Source organism: Colletotrichum acutatum (genome assembly GCF_030867785.1).
Source record: "Colletotrichum acutatum strain CBS 112980 chromosome Unknown BDZ83scaffold_95, whole genome shotgun sequence".
In the NCBI taxonomy this organism is placed as follows: Eukaryota; Fungi; Ascomycota; class Sordariomycetes; order Glomerellales; family Glomerellaceae; genus Colletotrichum; species Colletotrichum acutatum.
The window spans coordinates 37,226-60,183 of NW_026849089.1; the positions used below are offsets into that span (position 1 = coordinate 37,226).

A 22,958-nucleotide genomic window follows, 5' to 3' on the forward strand; every position below is an offset into this window, starting at 1 on the left:
TTATATAAAACTGGCAGAGGTCCTAACGTGCTAACACAAGGCAAGATAAAGTATATGTAATTGCTAATGAAATCGCGAGGCTATGCTTACAGGCCTCAAAAAGAAGTGAATTAATCACGAAACGAGTCAAAAAAGACCTCCCCTCATGTATCCGAACCAGCCTCGGCCTATTACTCGGCCACAGTATCACACCATTCACCTATCACTTTACTCGAGTCCCCTGAACCGACGGTTGAATTCCTCCACAGCGACGGCCACCATCTTGTACAAAAATGCGCGGCCACTTTCATCGCCAACAGGTAGGAATGGACCGTTCGTGCCTCCCCTCAGCGTCAGGCTCAGGCCAGTCCGCTCCTTGGCAATCGTCTGGACGTCCTTGAGGGGCACATCCCATTCCGACGTCAGTCGCCGGCTACGAATAAGCAAAATCCGAGCGTAAGTGACCATGACAACCATGTCCTCGCGTGGCAGTTCGAGATGGGCAATGTAGTTCTCGTTGAAGTACTTGCCATTGTCGACCTGCTTCAACCATGACTGGCCAAGGGCTTCCCGGGCATTGTACGGTCGCACGATACCATCAGAAGGCACGAATCGAGCAGGGCGGACACGATCGAGTTCTGAGCCGTCAAAGACGGTGGTCGTGTTGCGGATGCCTTCTGAGACATTCGAGGCCATGTCTAGAACGCCAATAGCGGGCTTGGTAGCAAATCCGACGACACCCTTGCCGATTCCCTTGAAGAATCCAACAGCACCCTCCTGCTCGGCACCCTCCAATGGTTTGCGGACGAGTCCTCCCACGCCAGAAGCGGCACTTGTGAAGAAAGAGTTGGCGCCGGTAGTGACGCCATACAGAGCATGTTTGGGCCGATTGCGTGCACGCGTAATGCGACGACGATCTTGGAATTGCTTGTCGAGAGTCGCAGCTGCAAGGCCTTTTGACAAGCTGCCGGTGAATTTGGAGAAGGAATCGGTGAAGCCGTAGACAGACTTCTTGACAAGTGATGCGGCTCCCTTCGCAACTCCGATACCAAAGTCCTCGGGCTTGTCCGAAAGAATGAGACCTTGGTAGGGTTCGTAGAACACGTCTGTAAGGCCGGAGCTGATGTTGTTGAACAAGCCAACGGGGTTTCCGAGGAAGTCGGCAGACCCGAGGATCTTATGAACCTGGTAAAGAACTTCTTGGCTGTAGTGACTCATGATGTTTTGTGTCAAGGCAGCCACGGACACGCGGACGTTGTCTAGCATGAGTGCATTAAGGCGAATCGGCGCGTCGTTGATATTACCGATGGCCATCGTCATGACATTGAGGAAGAACATGAGAGGGTTTCGGGACGACGTCTTGTCCTCGGCATTGACTCGCTCCGTGCGCATGAAGGAGAGGTCGAGTTGCATGGGCTGGATGTTGAGAAGCTCGAAGTAGATGTCTTGTCCAGATTGTTGCCGCTGCGGCTCCGGGATGTCCAGCTCCTCGTCACAAAGTTTGCCGTCCTCATTGGTGTCTGACCAGGCGGCCCCAGGAATATTGGAGAAATCCAAGACAGCGTAGACAAAGTCCTCATCGAGCTCGATTGTCATCTGCTGCATCAGCAGTGTTGCATATTTGATGTACAGCACCCCGTAGGAATCGTCCTTCACGCGAGTAACCATGGCGTGAAGCGAGGGATGTGCGTCGACCTCTTGAGCCCTCTTTGGAACGACACTCGGGTACAAGATCATCGGGAACAAACCACCGTACAGTTGGTTGTCTATTTGAATCCACTTGACAGATAGAGCGATCGTCTGATGCAAAGGAGAATCATGGTAACGAAGAGAGACATCTCTGAATGTGACGTATGCAAGCTCCTTTAGTTGTGAATTGATGAGCGAGATTCCAATGCCCGAAAGCTTCAGCTGAGCGCGGAAGGTTGCAGTCGTCTCTTGATCTTTGACCTCAAAGCCATCGGTGCTCGTGCGAGATCCAGACTTGGACTTCTGTCGATACAGACTCTTGGATTGCCGGAAGTTGGACAGAATCATAGTCTGGGTAGGTCCGTCAGCGGCAACATTGATGTCGATAATCTTCTGTTGTCCGGATGTCGTCGCAAACTTCATTGGAATCTGATTGCCGATTTCCGCGAGCTTGACATGTCTTTCCTTGCCATGGGCATTGATGATAATCTCACGGAACTTGGCAGCCGGGAAATCCCATGCGTATGGCATGATGCTCCTAGGCGGCAGCCTATACTTGATTGGCCTCCAGCCGGATCTGTCTTCGACTCCATCATCGTCCAGGCTAGGGTTGGCCTGATAGAATGTGAATTCTGTGTCACTCTCGTTTCGCATCTGGTATGGCCAATTCTTGGTCTCCAAGCTGAGATGGAGGAAGATTGTTGCACCCTCCATCAAGATCTCAGCGCGAATCAGACGTTGGCGTTGGCCTGCTTTGGCAATCTTGACGTGGGTGGTTCCGATGTCTGAGATGTTGAAAGGAGAGGTCCACTGGTTGTTCATGCCGGGGTGGCACAACGAAAGTTGTTTGATGGAGGTCTTCTGCATGAAGTGAAGTGGCTCATGGGCGCCGGGCTTGAGCGTCATGAACCCAGAAGAGCTAGACTCCCGTATGTTGATCTCCTCTCCAAGCTTGTTTTCCAGAACGAATCGTGGTGCGAGAGTGACGACCTTGGTCATCTTGTATTTGCCTTCTCCAGCCTCGGTGGTGATGCCAATGTGCACCTCAGTGTTCCTGGAGGGCGAGGGCAGCACCACCTCGGTTGTGCTTCCGATGGCGTCGAAACTCTGCGGCTTGCTCCATTCCGAATCCGCAATCTGCAGCAAGGCTCGGTTTCTATGATCGTCGTTGCCGTAGGAGAACATGAATGGCGTAGCTCTGGGACGGTTGTTGCCAGACCTGGAGGACAGAGTCGACTGTCCGGCTGCAGGTCGTGCGCCCTGCAAGAAGCCCTTGGCTCTGATCTGCAGGTCAAGACCAGTCTTATTCAGGATGATGTAGGGACTGTAGACCGTGACCCGGAAAGCTCCACCGCTATCAGGGATCTTGTGGTAGTGGAGCTTGAGATTTAGCTGCAAGCCTTCCTCGTCCTTGCAGAGCAGCCTGTCTTCCTTTTTGAAATCATCCGAAGCCCCAGAGTTGATGATGGCAAAGTCGCTGGGTTTGAAGACAGTGTCCTGCATGTCAACACTGAGGAGGAGCAGATGTGATAGCTCTACAACATGTACGGGGCTAAGGCCACCTTTGCGGAGGAAGTTTGCCCAGTCCTTTTTGGTGTTCTTGTCGTAGATGCGATACTTGAAGTCGTAAGGAAGCAAGTTCTCGAGGATAACTGGAGGCGAAAGCTTGATGCGCATGTAAGGATAGTTTCTGAACGAGAGATTAGTCAAGGATAATGATAAGATGATGGCAGACTTACTTGGTTAAAGGATTCGACCGATCAAAGGTGGCGTTGAGCTGGAAGTAGAACGGGTCCCCGTTCTCCCCCTTGCAAACCATCGTCCGTGTTGGCCGCTTCAAGAGATCTCTCCACCACAAGGTCTCAGAGGACCAGGCGTAGCCAAATCCAGAGTCGGGCCGTACCAATAGAGACTTCAGGAATACGGCACCCACAGGAGCCGGGCGGCTTTCACCGGGAGCGATCTTCTCGATCTTGAGCAGGTGGCCTTCTTGCGCGTCGTAGACCCCAAGCTCGACTGGGATCTGGGTGAGGTTGTCAACCACGAGGGGCGATCGTAGAGTGACATATTTGACGTTGTCCTTGCCCAAGGTGACCTCTACGAGAAGTCGGTGCAAAATGTTGTCAGTCTTGGGCTTGAGGCCGTAGATCGCTTCACCCTCACGATTCAGCCTGACGTTCTTGACCGGGTCAAAGCCACTACCTTCCAAGTGAATGCCGACACTACCAGTACTGCTCTCAGTCGATAGGTTCTCTCTCATCTTCTCCCACGGTTCAAAGCTCCAAGGGACTTCCTGCCCGTCCTCGAGACGCGCGGTCATGTTGTCGTCCGTCGTTATACTCTTTGACTGTACGACAACGTCAAATCCGGTATAGTTCCGGATGCGGTAAGGGGCATCAACACCACGCGGTTTGCCGAGAACATCTTCGTCCTTGCTAAGGAAAGCGAAGGACTTGGACGCCAAGGCAATGGTAGCTGTCGTAATTGTGACATCAAAAATCTTCTTGGAAGCGACATCAATGGACAAAAGACCCGACTGCTGCTCTCTCGCAATGCCAAATCCGACCTGCCAAGGCTCTAGCAGAGGCTCCCACGCGGACTTTGAAAAGTTGTACACGTTCGTATAGATATCGATCGCAGTTTCAGCCTTGAGATTCGAAGACCAGTCTTCGGCCGTGGCGGTGAAGTTCTTGATACCCAGGTCTAGGATGGGAAGTTCGTGGACATCGCCGATGAGGACAACGCGGATGCCCTCAATTGTTGCCGAAAGTTCCTCGTGGCGCTTAGGCTGAGTTTGAACAGCTGTGTTATTGGAATCACTGTGGGCTTGTTTGGCTTGAGATGCTGCTACCAATGCAGTCTTGGACATCATAGTCTTATTCGCAATGGTTGAAGGGCCCTTGCCACTGGCAGTCCGCTGCTTCAGACCTGCTTGACGCAGCTTTCTCGCTTTCTCGTCCGCTGCCGATGCGCTCTTGCTCTCCTTCTGATCCTTTTGCTGCTGATCTGACAGCTCAGTCGCCTTGCTTGCGATCTGAAGTGCGAGCAGAATGTCTCTCAGAGACAACCTCAAGATCAGGGGTTCAATATCAGCATGAATGCTTGTAATGTTAGGTTTCGAGCTATCCATAGACATTTGGACTGAAAAGTCGTCAATGAGTCGGAGACGCGAGTCTTCGAATCGATCCATCCGGCACAAAAACATGCCGATCTCGGAGACCTGGAAGGTCAGAGCATGTTGCTGAGAAAGCAAAACTTGCTTGGTACCCAGAACAATGGCTTCGGAGCTTGCGCTGAGGGGGTTGGCGATCAGGATAACCTGTGCATCGACAATGTTCACCCTATACGCAATGCTCATGGTGCTCTGTGGCTTCTCCTCGGTCTCTGCCTGCGGCTCTTCCGCCCCCTCTCTGCTACTCTTCTGGGACTTGGGCTTGTTGGACCAAGTGACTTGCATTGAGTCGGCATCGGCCTCTGATTCGTCAGGGGTCTCAAAGAGAGACTCATCGTCTACCGGAGAAGGTTCCTCCGGTTGCAAGCCAACCATGACGAAGTTCTGGATGGCAAAGAGGTAGTCGAGTGCGAAAATGATGCGTGGGCTGTCGACGGTGACGATTGCGATGAGGCTTCTGTCTTGGCCGCCAGACATTGTGATGCTGGCCATCAATTGTTGAACCTCCTTGTTCGAGGAAGTCATGATACGTCGAAACTTGTTTGTTTCACGCGGACGGCTGTCGTAAATCGTGAATGAGTGGATCAAGAACTCGCCTTCGAGCGAACCGTCGTTGAGCATTCTCGTCTTGAGTTTCGTGACGTCCAAAGAGAAGCGCGACAGGCTGGCGTCTTCAAGCTTGCCGATCGGCTTGTCATCCGGAGCAAGCAGTAGTTCCATACCAATTGTGTTGACCTGGAAGACGAGGTCGAGCTTTGTCCACGTCTGGTTCTTGGGTGAGAGTTCGGGTCCAAGATCAACCTGCTTCTCCTCCTCGCTTCCCTTCTTGTCAAGCGGCATGGATCTCGCTCTTTGAAGAGTGTCCTTGTCTACTTCTCGCTCAGCTTCTTGATCTTGCTCTTCTGAATCGGTGGCGAACGCTGCTGGTACTGCCTTTGAAATCTCCATCAGGAACCTTAGTTGGTACTGAGTAAGTTTCAAGTTGAAATCCGACATGCTTCCTTCAATTTCGAGCTCGGGTCGCTTTGTGCCATCTTGGTGCTCGGCATACGTGACATTAAAGCCCAAGTCAACTTTGTCGATCAACTCCAACTCTTCTGAAAGGTCACCAGGATAGTTGAAATCGGATGTCAGACGAATATTGCGAATGCCTGCGGAGATCTTGGTCGCAATTTGGGAGTCTTGGGAATCGTCCAAGGGCGCGAACTTATTCTGAGCGTAGATCTCTCCCAAGTAGGCGGTAATAACGTCCCGTTTGGGCTGGCCGTGATTGACGACCCGAGGGAAGACAACAATTGGCGTCTTGACCACAACGTCGTACTTGAACTTGTTTGTGCTTTGTTGGATTTGGGTGGCCTGGGACGCTGCTGCTTGACGTGCGGCGTTGTAAATGGCTTGCATCTTGCCAAATTTGACGAGGAACTGAATGATCTTCCTGAAGGGCTCCTCGAGGAAGTTAAGCTTGACGGAACCAGCCCGTAGGTAGACCGATGAGTCGTATCCAGGATACGCTTTCTTGTTGGTAGCATCAAATGTCTCGTAGCGGAAATCAGCGAGCTCATCGCCTTGAATAGAAATGAGTTGCCTCAGGTTGGAATCCTCCGAGACACCTTGATTGATATCGTCAACCAGATTGAGATTGCCCAGTCTAGCATTGACTCGCATCGTCTTGCCCAAAAGGAAGACTCCAACATCGGCGTGGTTGAAAGACAGGGTTGCTAGGCGAATTTCATCGTTGTTCAGGATCAGACGGATACTCTTTAGGTCGATCTTGACTCTAATGGAGCCTGCGTTCGTAGGCCCGTCCTCGGGAGGAGCATCAACGGCAATCTCGACACCTTCGTCATCGTCCTCCGAATCGGAGATGGCCTTCTGTTCTTGAGGCGTCGCTGCCTCGTTGTTGTTTCCGGTGAAAGTTGCCAGGATGAAGTCAAGCAAGGTAAGAAGCGTCTTCCTCGTAACGATGAGGTTGATAGTTGATATTGCGGCGGTGACGTTCGTCTCCACACCTTCATACACAGGCATGAACTCTGGTGATGATCGATTGACCTTGGTAAACTTGACGCTGACAAGGCTACGATTCTGCTCTCGATCCTCAACGTCTCCAGATGAAACGATGGACTTGAACTCCGCAGGAGGGTTGTCAACAAAGTCGTCCATGATGACGGAACCAAGCGAGACCTCCGCAGACATGTCATATGGACGTAGATAGAAGAGAAGGTCAAAATTCTCAGCAACAAGCTCGACAAGAAGCTGATCAGGCTTCTTCCTGTCAGGATCGCTCCGGTAGAGGGATCCCTTTAGGGTGTCGACCTTGAACTTGAGCTCGAAAGAACGCTGTTGGAGCTTTAGCTGTTCCTTGTTGCTCCTACCACCATCGTCGGCGTCCTCAAACTCGTCCTGATCGTCGTCATCTTCGTCAATCACAATGGCAGTTTGTTGCTGCATGAAAGGGAATTGGGAAGACTTCCGGCGGCTATTGGTGTCCTTGCGAGAACGCGATCGGTTAGAGGCGGTGCTAAGACCACGTGGGCGAGTTGTCACTGCTTGGCCCTGGGAGTCCTTGATTTGCGCCTGTTGCAGCTCTTGGTTGCCAAATTTGGGGATGGCGACATCGATAATTCGCATTAGATTCTTGTACTTGGAATCTGATATGGTTGCGTGGAGCATAGGAAGGTGGCCAGAGACCTTCAATTTGGTCAGATTTGGCGCCTTGGGCAGAATCGAAGTCTCAACCACAAAGTCGACGTTGATCTCTTCCACCACGTGCAAGTGCTGTGTGTCGTCCTTGTTCGATATTTGAGCCTTTGTCGCCTCGATCGAGGGACCAATTAGCACCTGCGTGGAGGAGAGCTTGACCAAGAATTTGTCGTACATGACAGACTCTAAGCGCTTGAAGTCTTCGTCAGTGTACGACTGGCGTTGTTTCGACTGAATCTGTTTCATAGTGTCCTGGTCCACCAGCTCGCTGTTAACGCTGATATGACCGGCATCCAGAATTAGACAAGTAGATTCTTTGACGTTGATGCTGACCGGTACGATAATAAGCGGGGCCTGCAGGTCAAGCTGAGCATTGATGGTCTTGTGCTCCTCGAGAGCAAATTCCAGACCAGCCCGCGTCTGTTCTCGGAAGGTCTCTACGGTGGCGCCGGCGGTTTCCATCAGCGCCGTGATGGACTCCATGTGTCGTTCTGGTGGTCTAAAGAAGTCGGCCACGCCTACAACGAAGTTTGGATTCCAGACAATCTCGAGTGGCTTGAGGGATCCGCTGAGAGCAATATCGCCTTCGCGATCGATGGGATTTTGTTCAACCTCGAAGCGGAAGAAGGGTTCATCGTCGTTGTCTTCGAGCTCTTCGATGGTCAGGCGCTTTTGGTCGTGGATCTCGGGGGCATCCTTGACTCTGACAATCTCGGGGAACAGTGAGTCTGGCGTTGTACCATCGTTGACACGAAGTCCGCCCAGACTAAGATCAGCCAGGAAGGAATCAGGACGCTGCAGCACCTTGGCTTTGAAGACATCAAAGTGCAGGCTGAGAAGATCACTCCGCTTGCCATTATGGCTCTTCTTCAGCGTAAAGCTTCCGGTGCTCAGCCATGCCTCGACTTGCATTTTGACAGAGTCCCGAGGAACATCAACTGACTCTGCCAAGGCAGTCTTCTCGTCAAACTCAATAGCATCGTAGAGCTCTTTGCGCTGCTCCTCGGTGATTTGTGTGTTCTCGTCATCTTCAGCATGGTGCTCCTGCTGCTTCTGGCCACTACCCCAGGCCCACGCCAGCCAGCCTTGTTGCTCCTGTTTAGGGGGCTGGTTCTTTAGGGCAGCGGCATTCTCCTTCTTAAGCTGGTTCCGTGCCAGAGATCGCCAGAATCGGAGATCCTCGTAATCAAGCTTGATCTCGAGTTTGTTGATGTCTTCGTTCTCTTGGGAGCCGAGTTGTTGCTGTTGCTTGCGCTTTTTGAAGAGTTCAATGTAGCGTTGGCGGTCATCACGTCGTTCTTTGAAGTATTCCCATGACCATCTACGGTTCTTCTCGTGGATCTTGCTGAGCACTGAGTCACCAGCAAACTTGAGCCAGGCCCTGGGGTCTTCCTTGGGTGTGACTCCTTTGGGCTGGAATTTTTTGTACTCTTGGTGGCGGATGAAGTAGTGGAAAAGATCAACCATCATCAAGCCATCACGGTACTGGTCGTCATCGATTACGAGGCCAATCTCCTCAAAGAGTAGACTGGCTTTGGCCTTGGGAGCATGGACATCCCCCGTCTTGTCGAGGACGATTTTTGCCTTTCCGTTGACGGGTCGCAGGATGAATTGGTGGTTGAGGCCTGTATCCTCGGTCGATCCTATCAGACTCTTGAACTTGTCAACCATTTCATCATGCGGCATCGGTGGTTTATCGCCGGTATCAACTTCTCGGCCCGGGCCCAGCAGCTCTGTATCTGTGTTCCAGTAGACGGCGAGGGCGCCGAGGGTTGCAAGCTTGTGGGTGCTCTTGGTCGAGTCCTGGACAAAGGTAGGCTTCCACTGTCCGTCGGTGCTGACAGCACTGAACTCCTCGAGAGTCACACCAAGTGCAAAGGGGTGTCCGGGAGCGGAAATGGAATCTTCGTATCGGATATGGATGTTCTTGACTGTGACTTGCAGGTTGTCAACAATCTTGGTGACCAGGCTCTGGGTGAAGGTCTGGCTCTTTTTCTGCTCCTCCTGGCTCATGCCCTCCTGAGACCTCTCCTTGAGAAGCTCTGCAGAATCGAGTTTCTCCATCTTGATTCTCTGCTTCCTACGCTCTTCCTCTTGCTCGTCATACGCAGCCTCTTCCCGGGGGGAGGCCAGCAGGAAGACATCCTCGATGAAGACCTTGACAGGCGCGCCACGCAAGTTGGACCATGGGATTATGAGTGTGAGCTCGCCGAGATGGCCTTCCATGACATTGATGGGAAGCTTCAGCTGGTCGAGGGCTTCCCTCCGAAGCTCGAGGTTACGTAGCTTGACATCGCCAGACCAGATTCCAACCTTGAGCTGTGCTGGATCGAAATTCTTGACGTACATGCCCAGGAATCTATTGAGCAGGCCGGCAACGAGTCCCTCCAACATCTTGTCTGTATGTGGCGCCTTAACCCTGGCGAGGGAGGGTCAGGTTGGTGTTCTATCGTGTATCGGTAGTGGGAAGCATAGGAAGGGAGAGACTTGGAAAGTCGGAAAGCTCGATGACGACGGGCAGGACGCAAGTCAGATCAGTAGCCGCCGAGAAGGCTCTGCCGTCATCAAAGTGGGCGCGGCGCTGTAGGATGGTATCGTGTACGGGGTCTTGGTGGGTTGCTCGCTTCTTGGGTGTCGTTACTTTTCGTCGTAGGTGTAATACAAAAGGATGGTGATGTGGAATTTTTGGGTATCGAGGGGTGGATGTCGTGTTCTCGGATGGCGTGCCGTCGGCCGTGACTCCGGGTCTGAGGTGGGTTGGCGACGAGGTAGGGCAAGGTAGGTAGGTATGGGAAAGAGAGTGCCGCGTCGCAGATTTGCCCAAAAGTCAATATTTGCCAGCTCGAGTTTGACAGATTGCACGCTCGTCTGCGTTGTCGATATTGAGCTGGTGCTGGTGCTGGGGGGTGGGCGTTGGCAGGGTTGATTTGGTCACAGTGTTGGGGCAGATTGGGGTCTGGACTGAGGGAGCGGCGGATTTGTGCATGATGACGCTGCCTGATTGTCGAAGTGGGTGAAGGCCAGCCAGCTGCCAAAGTGCTTTCCCCGCACCAGAGCCAGAAACAGGCCAGGGCAACAGCTCGGTCCAGGGCAGACTGTGGCTGCCCACTGCCTCCTGCCAGCTCTTCAGCTGCTCCACAGTACTCCCAACCTCAGAAAGGTAGGTAGCTAATTACATAAGGTACCTACATCATAGCCCAATTCGTAGTGCCCCAAGTCAGGTTTGCACGCATCCGTATCGGCATTTTACGTAGTACTTCCATGACTCCCATCATCAAGATACCTTAGAGGTGATGAATTCTGGTTACGATAGGCAAGTGTCAAGTGCTCTCTCTATTCGCCTTTGGAAATCCAATCATGTTATGGTGCGCCAGAACGAACTACGACATTGGAATGTTTGTGTTGTTTGCTACATATGCGCTTGGGATGATGAATACGTTTGAGGAAATGCACTCACGTGCCTTTTGTGCTCCCTTATTTCAATACCCAAGGTACCCAAGGTGAGGAGTATGGGCCGCGTAGGTAAGGTGAGGCAGGTAAGGTAGGTACCAAGGCGTGGCATCGCATCGGCACAGACGGCGGGGATAGAAGCTTGGGCCACTGTATACCTAGTAGCAGTGCTCCACCCCACTCAGCTGCTGGTTCGTCCAATGCGGAGCCTCTGGCCCGGGCGTCATGGGAGAGGTCTCCACATTACGTCACCATCCGGCAGCTGGAGCTCTGGCAACCTCGATGGCCTGGGCTGCGTGCGATCTGATGGCCATGCAAATGCGAGCAATGAGGACCTTACCGTCTATCAGCTGTGTGCCTTGGTTTTCTACTTCCAGTTCCAGTTCTGGACCCGAGCCTTACATCAACTTGAGGCAATCGGATAAGGTAGGCACTTTGCTAATTCCAATTGGTCCCCCTGAGCGACACCAAAAAGACACTTCAAGACACCCGGCTGGACTCTTCTTTTGCTTCAACAAACATCAACAACAACTTCCCCACAAGCATTGATACTACCAATTCCCAGAGAGAATACCACTGTTTGCTGGCTTCATTCCGATCTCGATTTCTTCCGTTCATACATTTAAACTACAACTTTAAACTGTCCAAAACCATATCAACCTCGCCATCCTCGTACACAAGGTAGCTCCGGAAAGCATACGCCAAAGCTCCCTCACGATGCTTCGCTCTTCGCGTCAACTCGCGCGGCTTGCTCCGCGCAAAGTCGCAGCTCCCTCAGCAATCCCTTCAACATCCTTCTCGACGAGGTCTCCGTCGAGTTCTCTTCACACCCCCAGGCGGCCTGCTTCGGCCCTCCAAGCTCGTCTGACTCCCTTGTCACTCCAAGCACGATACACGAATTCGCCCTACGACAAGATCGATAAGAAGGCCGAGGCCGAGATTGCAAAGAAGAAGCTCGAGTCTAATCCCGAGGCGGTTTCGACCGAGTCGTCTAGGATCCATCTCTTTGAGCCGGAACCCGCAAAAACACAAAAGGAAGAGGATCTCACAGGAGGACTCAAGAAGGAGTTGGTAAGTCTGCACGAGCCTTTTCCGCATATCAAACGGTACGCCAATTGACACATTACCGATAGAACATTGTCAAGGATACCTTCAATCTCAGCGAAGTGCCGAGGGAGCCCTACTTGCTAGGTCTTGCAGGCACGCTGCCCTACCTTGCCACATCCCTGAGCACAGTCTACCTGAGCTGGGACCTGAACCTCGAATGGCCCTCTACGTCGACATTTGCAAACCATATTTACATGAACCATGATTCAGCGCAATACTGGCTGAGCCTCCTCGAGCCCATCCAGCTCGGGTACGGCGCCATCATCATCTCCTTCCTTGGCGCAGTCCATTGGGTGAGCAGCATCCGCGTGTCAACTGCAATGGAACGACTGGGCTAACGCTATTGTAGGGCATGGAATATGCCGAAAAGACGCCTCATCCCATCCGAACAAAGTTCCGCTACGGCATGGGTGTCGTCGCGCCTATGATTGCCTGGCCATCCCTCCTCATGCCCGTCGAATATGCTCTCACCTCGCAATTCGCCGCCTTCACCTTCCTCTACCTTGCCGACACCCGAGCCAAGAACAAGGGCTGGACCCCGCAATGGTACGGAATCTACCGCTTCGTCCTGACTGCCATTGTTGGAGTCTCCATCTTTGCCAGCTTGGTTGGCCGCACCAAGATTGGCAACGCACAACCCCATATTGGCGAAGGCCTAGCCGAGAGCATGCACCTGGGCAAGACCGACACCACCAAGGACTGGGCTAAGCTCGAGGAGGAAGAGAGAAAGAAGCAGAAGAAGGAGAAGGAGGAGGCTGAGAAGAAGAAGAAGGAAGAAGAGAAGAAGCAAAAGGAGGAGGAGAAGAAGAATGCCAAGAAGGGTGACTCCAAGAGCAAGACCAAGAAGGACGACGAGAAGGACGACAAGAAGGACACCGGTGCCACCAAAAAGGACGACTCCAAGGAGGAGGAGGAGGAGAAGGAGGCGGATAAGCAAGATGAGGACGACAAGCAGGATAACGAGAAGGAAGAAAAGTCTGAGGACAAGGACGGGTCTAAGGATGACTCCGAGGATGGGGATAAAGACGATTCCAAGGATGAGGGCAAGGATGAGGGCAAGCCCAAGTCCAAGGATGATGGCAAGAAGAAGGAGAAGAAGCAGTAAAGGCGTTGTTGGATTGATTCCCACGACAGTCCGGAGTTCCCCCGATTACCTTTTTCCTATCTGAACTGTAGCTGTATCTGCGCAGCGGAAGAACATTGCGAGCCAGGTTAAATGGGCAAGGCGTTTGGGGCATTTCATGTACACCGTTGAAGCAAACACTATATTCAAGCAAGCTATCGATTACCAACGGGATGGACTATCTACATTAGCCATTGCTGCTATATCATGACGTGAGGTGTACCATAGCCCCAACGTCCTCTCACGACAGTGACACTGTACAATCCCATATAACTTCTACGCACCGACTTCAACCCACGTCGCCAGCGGACGTGTCATCTCTGCTTCCCGTTCCCTGTGCCAGACACCTTCAAGCCCGAAACCATTCATCGTCTAGTATCCCAGAAGGCTACATAACCCTGAGCAAGTTTCAAGCCCCAACATCGCGGGCTATCGACCTACCCAAGCAGAACCAAAAGCTATAGGCGAGGCCGAGCGAGCTACACACACGTACCCACACATTTCCGAGCCTCGGAGGCTTCCATCCCTCTTCGTTTTTTTCTTCTTCTTTTTTAGCATATGTTGTGTCGTCGTGGGAAATTTGACGCGCGGCTGAACACTCTTCCTTCGGATCCGAAACGGCGACAAGACCTCCTGGTGGCAGAAGCGTGTCTGAGCACACTGTCAGATAGTCCCTCCTTTCTCCTTTCGTGTATTCAGAGCCGTGATGAGAAGGACATGTCTATAGGAGTAAACGGCCAGTAGGTCTGAAGAATGCCACCAAACTTACACAGGGCCGATGAATGATACCAAGAAATCGTCACGAAAAAAAGCCCGAAGCAGATTCAGGAAACCATCCCGGTCCTCCCGGACGGCACCGGCAGTTCCGTAAGCCCCACTCATTCGCCCGACGGGCCCCTCCCAAGTCCGTCCACGATCCCGTCCGATCCGCCCGATCGATGATTGAGGGGCCTATTAATCGTTGACTTTTTCTCAGAAGTTGCATGAACTCTCCCGGCCGAACTACCCGAACCGACACCAGATTGAAGCAACAAGACCGCGGTCTTCTTGTTTTCCCCCCTCCCTTGGCACCACCTGCCGTCTTGTCATTTGCATCCTACATCCCGCAATGACCTCACTCTTTTTGCGACCCTCGACCCCGCCAGACCGTTTTGCGGCGTCCCGCGGTCCGTATTCCCATGTCCCCAAGCCGTGTTGCAAGTTTAACCAGGCACACGATTTTTGCTCCCACGGAAGATTTTCTGGCGTTTCAATCATATTCAGGGCAGACGGCAGACGCCCTCGGCATGGGCAACAGGTTAGCACAGCACAGCACGGTTCACCCATTTCCCCTGTCGCGAGTTAAGGCGAGCCAAAAAGCCCTGCAAGAACGCATAATCCAAGGCGGAGGGGGTCCGAGGGGGATAACAGCATTACCCGGTGTCCTTCAGCCATCCGTTTTCGCAGCCATTCATTCTCTTGCTTTGATACCGTTTACGATCCTTCGGGTATGCCCAAGATCTGCAGGGCGTGACTTGAAATCCGAGAGTTCTTACACAGTAGAATAAGATAGGAGAAAAGCGCCAAATCAATACGGATTGATTGGTTCGACGCCGGACTCTTATTTGATCAGCGTCCGCATCAGCACCAAGCAGCACCGCCTCACCATCACGAGACGCAGTTTAGAAGAACTCTCTAACTGTGATACACCGCCCCGGGCTTACCATGATATCCGATCTGAAATAGACAGACATGGCAAATTTCTACATGTTCCCGCGGAAAGCGTAGCTATCACGCTGCACGGTACGATTCAGCAACCCTTAAAGATCATCACCGGTGACGTGGTGGGGGTGGCTAAGGTACCTTAGCAAAAGAGAACGTCACCCAAAGTCAGGGTCAGTCAGGCACGGAAGTCTTCCGCAAGCAATTGAGTCCAGCAGCCAGGCGGCCAGCCACATGGCAAACTCCCCAAAAGAGCCTTTTTTTTTTCCCCTCTAAATGAGGTGCCTTGATTTAAAGTGATTTGTGTTAAGGGGGGGAGGGGGCGAACCCGACCCGACGCAACGTAACTCTGTCGTAGGGCTCATTCTAGCTTTTTACGTTGTTCCTTTTTATCCTTTCTCCGTATGTCATCACCAACAAATTAGGTACGGCCCAATGGCCGGCCCCTCGACTCCTGAGAAACCGTTTAACCTCTCCCAGGATTCCGGGTTGCTTGCATCCCGCTGCATTCGACTGACACGGTTCCGGTGCTCTGTCACCGTCACTGGGCCAGGCAAGGCAACTTGCAAGGTAGGTATTCTCGCAGGCGTGTAAGTCCCTCCGCCCCACGAATCCGTTTGGTGTTGAAATCTTCTTCCTCGCTGATGTCATTGCCCGCCACGCCACGCCGCGAAGCCTTTTCTTCCCAGGGCTCCTGCGTGAATGGAGCTGCCAAAGAGCTTATACCCCCTGAGAACGTCGCTTCCAAAGCGGACACGATGTTGTCACTGGCTCCTATTGCCCCTCCCGTGCCGCTCCAAGACAGGAGTACGGAGTATCCTTTTGCTAGTCAAGGGCCCGATGGCGGCACAGCGTTTGTGCGTACAAAAGTAAGTAGTGCATCCGTGGTGTAATAGTGACAGTGTGCGCGGGGTTGCCCCCCCCCCCCCGAGCAGGAAACCCAAGCAGCCGGCAAGGATAACAAGAAGAAGACGAAGACGAGGATGAACCCCCCACCCCCCTTCTGCCCCTCCATTGAACCTTGACGTCATCGCCACGACGCCAGACCACGCGCCGCGTCTCACTTGATGGACGAGATGGAAAACCTCCTGTCACGATTTCCACGATTCCATGATCCCATCCCGTGGCGAAACCTGTCTGTTATGCTCACCGTCTTTGTGCCTTGTGGAACAACCACCCCATGAACCAAACTCTCACTCTCCGTTGGTTTGGCTGATCTGATGATTTCCGTTTTCCCACGGTTCAGTCGGCCTGACATCCACACAACCATCAAGTTTGACGGTCCGGTGCGGTGTGCATGCGGTATCGGAACGTTTGAGGGGGGTGAGGGTGTTCTGTCACGATGTGGTTCAACCGTATTGCATCGGACCCAAAAGACGAGGGGCATGAACACCATCCACACTTCCACACACACAGTAAGTAACTGGTTGATGGATCTCATCCCCAAAACTTGCGACGACTCGCGCATTTCAACTCGTCGCAACCTCATTCGTCTCCCAACCCGGAGCTTCTCCGCCGACGCATGATAACACTGTCATGATGGAAGGCAAGCATTTGCCATATTTTCAAAAGAATGTCATGTTTTCCCTTTCTTTTGCACATGTTTCGCCGCCGCGACCCGGTCCTCTATACCTTTAAGCCTTTTTGGTCAATGATGTGCGCTGCAGGCCTGCAAGTTGCAACAGATGAACTTGTGAGCGGAGCCGCCAGCGTTTTTTTTTTTTCTTCTCCTGCGTGTCTCCTCGGCCGTATGTAGATCTCTTGGTGAGAAACTTGCGGAGACATTTCCCCCGAAGCATATACGATCGTCGTCGCCGCAGCCAACACACGCGAAAAATACCCCGAGGGCAATACCTATCTTCACACCTCATCAAGTACCGCAAAATCCCTTTGTACATCCTGCCGTTTAAAAACATGTACGGTAGAGTCGACTGTAGTGCGTCGCCAGCCGCGCCGTCGGCGGGTATCGTGCATGAAACACAACATCACCAATGATGTTTCGGTTTTTCTGGGTGAAGTGTGCATCAAACATCCAAACCTTCAGGAATACCCATCTAGTCTGGCATACCTACCAGAGAGCGATCCAGTCACATGGCCTTTGCCGGCCGGGAAGGCGCCCGTCATGCGGCATGCCACAACTGGACAAAGGATGCCCGCCGTTGGCCGGCACTGGAACCCAATCACTCTTCACGGCAATCGTCTATAGAGTACTGGATAGATAGATGCATTGCAACTTGCAGCACGGCTCTGGTCCTCGTGACTGCTGCCTCATGGCTCTGGAAACCAACCCTGATCCCCGCCTCTTCACTGAGGATTGGTTGAACGAGATCGTAGTTGGTGACTACCCCCATCCCCGCGATAAGCCGCAATCGAGATCCTTCATCTCTTGACACTTTTTTGACATGTGGCTTTCTGCCCGGCGGCCATCTCCATGTAGCGGGCCTCACCGACCGTTTTCCGTGCGTCTGGCGCGGCCCCGTACCTTCAAAAGAAAGGAGCGGACACTTTTGCCGGTGCCTACTCGAAGCGCCCGGTTAACGGAAGTGCGGATGTGTGTGTCTATACGGCATGCGCACCGATCAGAGTTCTTCTGTGAGAGATTCTAGGTTTCCTGCAGGGTGCCAAGCGATACTCCGGATACAAGACGAGATACAGTTGGTCAATCAAGCCCTCCTCGAAACGCCGTGCCTTGCTCCGGTGAGCCGGTCCCAAGAAACGCCAAGGTATTGCCGTTGCCGGACTTGGTCCGAGGATGAGGATGAGGATGTGCATTGAGTATGGAAAGACATTCTTCTTTTTCACTCTTGGTGCAAAATGTGGCCTCATTAAGCTTTCCCCATGCGGCTGGGTGGCATGCGCGACTCTGCAACGACCGCTACTAGGACTCGAGCTGAGTCGAAGAAGGCCTGTTGATCCCGCGAGAACTGATTCAGGCCGTTTCATACGGGATGGTCGCAATGTGCGTGAATGAGTCGGTGCTCTTTCGGCTATGCCCGAGTCGGTCGGTGTACGTATCCCCATTGTCGCGTGGGAACTGGTGACTTGAGACGACATGCTGTACGGATACGGTGTGTGCGCGTTTGAACCGTAAAGATTCGAGTTGCGACTAATCCTGCACACTTGGGCTTAGGCATCTAGGTAGTCCTGTTTTCGGATACGGTACCTAGAACTCTGAGAAGGCCAACGGAAATTGTAACGGATGGTGTATGGATGGCCGGCCGGACGGTCAGCGGTCTGGAGTTCTTAGTCCTGTAGTATCTTCCGTACCAGCTAAGGAATGTGTATTCGGGCAGACGCGGAGCAGGCGGTGAAATGGCGCCGAAGCACACCGAAGCACACACACATACCCCTCCACCACGGCCCTGGCGGGTTATCCTTCTCCAGGTTCGCTGCGCGCTTCCATCCTCCCGTGGCCTCGGCGCCCCCTCTCTATCGACGCGGGGTACCCAGCGATCGCCCGGCCGCAAAGGACCCTGATGCACCGAATCCGCTGTAACCCGACTTTACTTACATTCCGTGGGTGGCTTTGGGACGCACAACGTGCCTCTAGGGATTACGTCTGGTAAGCATCAACCACAGAAGAGGTTCCATACATGACATGACGGGACCGATGCCTGTGCCGCCATTTGGAGCAGGCACAGCGTGGAAAACGCACGTCTTTGCTGGTGGAAAAGTCGGGGTGTTGCTGACGGAAGCAAATGTGGCACAGTTTGAGCATCGGCAACCACCCTTGACGAGCGGCCCAACCAACAAACCAAGAGAAAGGGCCATGTCGTGCGTCTTTGGTCCCTCCATCTGGGCTCCGCGCTGGCGGGAGATGCGGCTACGGGATGGGTGGGTGGGAAGCGGGTGACTGGCCGGAAAGTCACGAGGCTCTGGTTCGCCGGACCGTTGACGAGTCCAGGTGAGCACGCCGTGATATTGTCGCCATGCCCGCCGCCCGTGACCGGTTTGGGCAGGAGCACACTGCGAAGTCGTGGTGGGATGCCATGCCAAACGGTCCGGCGGCTACACATACTCTTGTCCATAAAAGTGGGAGGGGGAGGAGGGGTTGATGGTCTCGGTCAAAGGTTACATCCCCAACATCTGGCATCTGACAGACCACCCACTTGAGCTTGATGCCTAGTAGTTTGGTGATGAGTCGCAAGATGGGGGTTCATGGCACTTTTGGTATCCAGAGAGGCCAAAGAGGCCACCGAGGCCAGCGCGGGAAACGCGTGGATTAAAGGCCAAGACGGCAAGGATGACTGCGATGCCACTATTCAGTTGCGTGCTCTTGTATCCTTGTTGTACCACATTCCGCGCCCAACGTGAAGACGAGATGCTAAAGTCTAAATCGTTTCCTCAACGCAGCCCATTTGTCGGGCCTGCGATGGGGTTACACGTCAGTGACAGGTACGAGATGCAGCATGAGTGTGTCTTCTACAGAAACAAAGGTAAGCCCGACTCATCCATCCTGGTTAGGGGCCTAGGAACCAGGCAGACGACCCAATGGAAGGCTTCCAAATTCAAACCTAGACACCCGGGATGGACTTTGGGCTATATTCCATGACCAAAGCATGGCGATTGGGTGCAGTTTCGCGAGTTGGCTAGCAGCGCGGGATAATTCGCACCATGGATATTTAGTGTTGGGTACGAAACTAGGACAATGAACATTAAGGTACGGAACAACGGGGTCGAGAGCGCCATCCGTCTCGGGTGCCAAGTACCGCAACATGACATGGCCTGGCTTCCTTTATTTGAAATGCATGGCGAGATGCAGATGACTGGAACTCTAGACTCAGGAGACCTTCGTGCGACTGGTGGATATTGCAAGTGTTGGCCGGCTGCCCGAATAGGCATCCCATGTTGAATTTTTCCTCCTTGTATTTTCTTATCGCGCCTTTTCCCGCTGGTGTGGTCAACGGCGGGCATATGAGACGAGATTGTGCTTTGATACCTAGGTGGTCCCTCCATACTGCGGCAGCTATTTTGATAATGGCTGTTTTGATGAAATGAGGGGACGTCTGGGGTTGAAAGAGGGGAGTAGTAGTGCTGGCGCGACGAGCAGCCGAAAACGGCTCAAGAAGAGCACGGATGGTGGCTTCAAAGACTGATTCCGCTGTCAGATCCTTCAGTTTCGAGCAAGTCTGACCAGAAGCAGATATTGGTACGGAGTATGGGGCAATGCATTAATCTGGCGTGATGATATTCTGGGGGTTAAATGAGTTGATCGTGGGCGATGAACCGATAAAATTGCACGTCGCAGACCGATGCGCGTGTGCCCCCCAGATGCCCCAGATGGCAAGATGACAATCGGCGGCTCGTTCTTTTTTTCCATGTCCAGATTCAAGGATGACACTGACGGGTGCCCAGTGTTAAAGGCTGTGGACTGTGTAACCGTGGTTCAGCATCCGAGGTCCCCATTGCATCCAGCAATATCCGGACGGGCCTTCAGGGCAGAACGGGTAGCGTCCGTATTTGATTGCAGGGTTGGTCCTTTAGCACAGCCTGCCAAGATCCAGGAGGAGGAAACGATAGAGGCCACAGACCAAGGGGCAGAGGGGCCAAGCCAAGAGGAGGTTGTGCCGTCCATCCATCACCGTATCAGTTCCGTTGTCGACGTTGCCTTGTCTCGAGATTCGGACCCTTTCATCAAGATGGTCGGTCTAACGCTTCAGAGTGCGAGATGGACACTCAAGCAGGACAAGCAAAAGTGCCCCAGCGTGTTTGTACAATGTCTGGCTATACCAGTACTTCGTGAGGTTCTCTAGCGGACGAGCTGATGGCGATGTCGTGTCGGGTGTTTCTTCGTGTCAGTCTCGCGCGTCTCATCCATCGTGATATGACGTGTTTGTCGGCCAGGTTCCGCCATAGGATCCAAGAGGCGATACACATGCTTGGCTGGCGCACATCATTTTCCGAGTCAGGTATTAGAGGCTCAACAACGCTGCGGGTGTGGTACCAAAGTACTCTGGCACTTGTAGGTATCTGCAAAGGGACAAGAGCCAAGATCTGAAGCTTGACATGATCTGCAGCAGCCCTTTGGTATCTTGACTCTTGACACAACAGGGGCCTCGGGAATACTAACGAGGCAGACGATCAACAAAGGCGATGACGGGCGGGAATACTCTTTACGGGTAGAGGCGTCATTTAGCCACACAAAACCCAAAAACCTGCGAGGTTCTAGCGTGCGTTTGGTTGAGAAGAAAAGACCTTATTCTCGACGAAACAGACAGCGGGAGCCAGTGACTGGAGAAATGCAGCAGGTTGGCGTGTCATTGGCGGGCTGAAGACGGAGATGATCTGGCAGGCGAGACAAATGTCCAGCGTTGGAGCCTTTGGAGAAGAGACACTCACCTCATCCTACTCCTCGGTGAGCGGTGTCGACGGTCGTGACGGTGTAGATGGCGTAGACGGTGGGGTGGCACGGTGAGTGACAGACTGACGGTCGGTGTCAGTGTCAAAAGTGGAAGGAACCCCCCATCTTTTGGATGGAGACATTGGTGGAACCGAGGTGCTCTGGTGGTGCAGCCCTGCAAATTAGGGGACCGCAAGTGCAAAACAAGAAGAAGGTGAGTGCAGGTACAACGAGTACGTATCCGTCGCACCACGCCTTGTAGATGGGAGTAAGTACCGTACCTCCCGTTGCCTTTCTCAGCCAGTCGTCACTCCTCGCGGCAGGTCACCTTCTATTCGCCGTCAGCTGGTCTCGTAAAGTACCTATCGTCCGTATCTCATCCAGTCCTAGACGTCGTATCCGTGTTTGGGTACGAACCGTCTTGCCTCGGTCATGGTCACCCGTGCCTGGCCACCAAGTCCGTTTCGCTTCATTATTTCGACGGAAGACGGAAGACCCGAGAAATCCACGCCTGGTCCGCCCGAGGCGCCGTGTCTTCCTTTCCCCCAATTTGTATCTTAAAAATCCCCTCAGCAAAAAAGAAAAAGATGGGATCGTGTTGAAGGGCCTGGTTAGTCTTCTGCCTTTTCTGCCTGACATGGCCGAAGCGAGACGCCGCGACCTGCCTTCTAGGGTGCCTGACTCCCGCCTGAGGAGGTAACCTGCAGCCCGCAACGTGCCAGTGCCCTCCCCTGGAGCCCTGTCTTCCCTGGTAGCCATGCACCCCAAGGTTTCCCCTCCGTGTAAGAGGTGAGAGGGTCGACATGTACATCTGCAGATCATGGCAGTGTAAAGGTACTTTGGCCTTCAGCCACGGACGGCCGCCTTGGTGCTGACAGGAACGGACGTATTCCGTTCTCGGCGTGTACGGATACTTGCCCAAGGCTTACAGTGAATTATTATCCTCGTCATTACTCGCCGCCGGCCCCAGGTTTGGAGTGCTGTATCATCGCTGCAATCCTCGGCCGTGTCATGGACTCGTTCATAGCTCAATGGTTGAATACCAAGTACGTAGTACGGCACTCGGCTTCCATTAGGATGTGCTTGTCGCTGTCATTCTGTCATTTTATCTTCGCCTCCCGCCAGCTCTAAGGTAATCTGATACCGCCCGGTCGTGCTGCGGTCTTATTCCATGATAGCCGCCAGATAAGGCACGGATAAGAAGGCCGGGAATGACACAAGATTACCGATAATCTTGTATTCGTAAAGTTCAGCTCCCGTGGGTACCTTACGTACTCCGCCTTTTCGCCATCATCATCCATGGCACTCACTACCTTGCGCAGTACCTTGGTATTATTATATCTTGCTCTACGGGGACCCGCTCTTTGGCTTGTTGTTTATTCTTCCGTTTCAAACGGATCCTTGGGCCCTCGACAAAAAGAAGAAACACCAAAGTGCAGGGAGTGATGGGATTTGCTAGACATTGATCGATACAGATATACCAATCTCAGATCTATAGGTAAAATCACGACTTGCACCATGTTAGCGCTGTCTTTCGTATATTCTCTCGGCAATATGCCTCAGCTGCCCAATGTCTCTTGATGTATTTGTATCTCACGCACGGCCAATGTCAGTCACGGATATTCCAAAATGTTCAGCTGCCGGGCAAATAAACACCGCAGTACCTGCGGACAGTGTAGACTTTCAAATCCCCTCCC

General features: G+C 53.0%; 4 protein-coding genes across 4 annotated transcripts; 2 read left to right on the forward strand and 2 right to left on the reverse strand.

The window, feature by feature from the left end:
* Nucleotides 1-207: 207 nt before the first annotated feature.
* On the reverse strand, nucleotides 208-9,934 carry BDZ83DRAFT_755175 (uncharacterized protein; the record flags this gene model as incomplete). The annotated part of the gene is made up of 2 exons (XM_060514576.1): nucleotides 208-3,358; nucleotides 3,408-9,934. The coding sequence occupies 2 exons, from the start codon at nucleotides 9,932-9,934 to the stop codon at nucleotides 208-210; spliced, it is 9,678 nt and encodes a 3,225-aa protein (XP_060361522.1).
* A 1,773-nt stretch (nucleotides 9,935-11,707) lies between these two features.
* BDZ83DRAFT_722091 (uncharacterized protein) lies at nucleotides 11,708-13,313 on the forward strand (the record flags this gene model as incomplete). Its single annotated transcript, XM_060512436.1, has 4 exons — nucleotides 11,708-12,061; nucleotides 12,124-12,390; nucleotides 12,447-13,090; nucleotides 13,274-13,313. The coding sequence occupies 4 exons, from the start codon at nucleotides 11,708-11,710 to the stop codon at nucleotides 13,311-13,313; spliced, it is 1,305 nt and encodes a 434-aa protein (XP_060361523.1).
* Nucleotides 13,314-18,086: 4,773 nt separating this feature from the next.
* Nucleotides 18,087-18,453, forward strand: BDZ83DRAFT_460528 (uncharacterized protein). The gene has a single exon (XM_060503229.1). The coding sequence runs from the start codon at nucleotides 18,199-18,201 to the stop codon at nucleotides 18,415-18,417; it is 219 nt and encodes a 72-aa protein (XP_060361524.1). The 5' UTR covers nucleotides 18,087-18,198; the 3' UTR covers nucleotides 18,418-18,453.
* On the reverse strand, nucleotides 18,454-19,204 carry BDZ83DRAFT_460527 (uncharacterized protein). Its single transcript, XM_060503228.1, has one exon. The coding sequence runs from the start codon at nucleotides 18,947-18,949 to the stop codon at nucleotides 18,491-18,493; it is 459 nt and encodes a 152-aa protein (XP_060361525.1). The 5' UTR covers nucleotides 18,950-19,204; the 3' UTR covers nucleotides 18,454-18,490.
* Between the last annotated feature and the right edge of the window lie 3,754 nt (nucleotides 19,205-22,958).

What these genes read in the sequence shown, in the direction of transcription:
- BDZ83DRAFT_460528 (XM_060503229.1), top strand. Translation starts at nt 18,199, where the DNA reads ATGTGTATTCGGGCAGACGCGGAGCAGGCGGTGAAATGGCGCCGAAGC.
- BDZ83DRAFT_460527 (XM_060503228.1), bottom strand. Translation starts at nt 18,949, where the DNA reads ATGGACAAGAGTATGTGTAGCCGCCGGACCGTTTGGCATGGCATCCCA.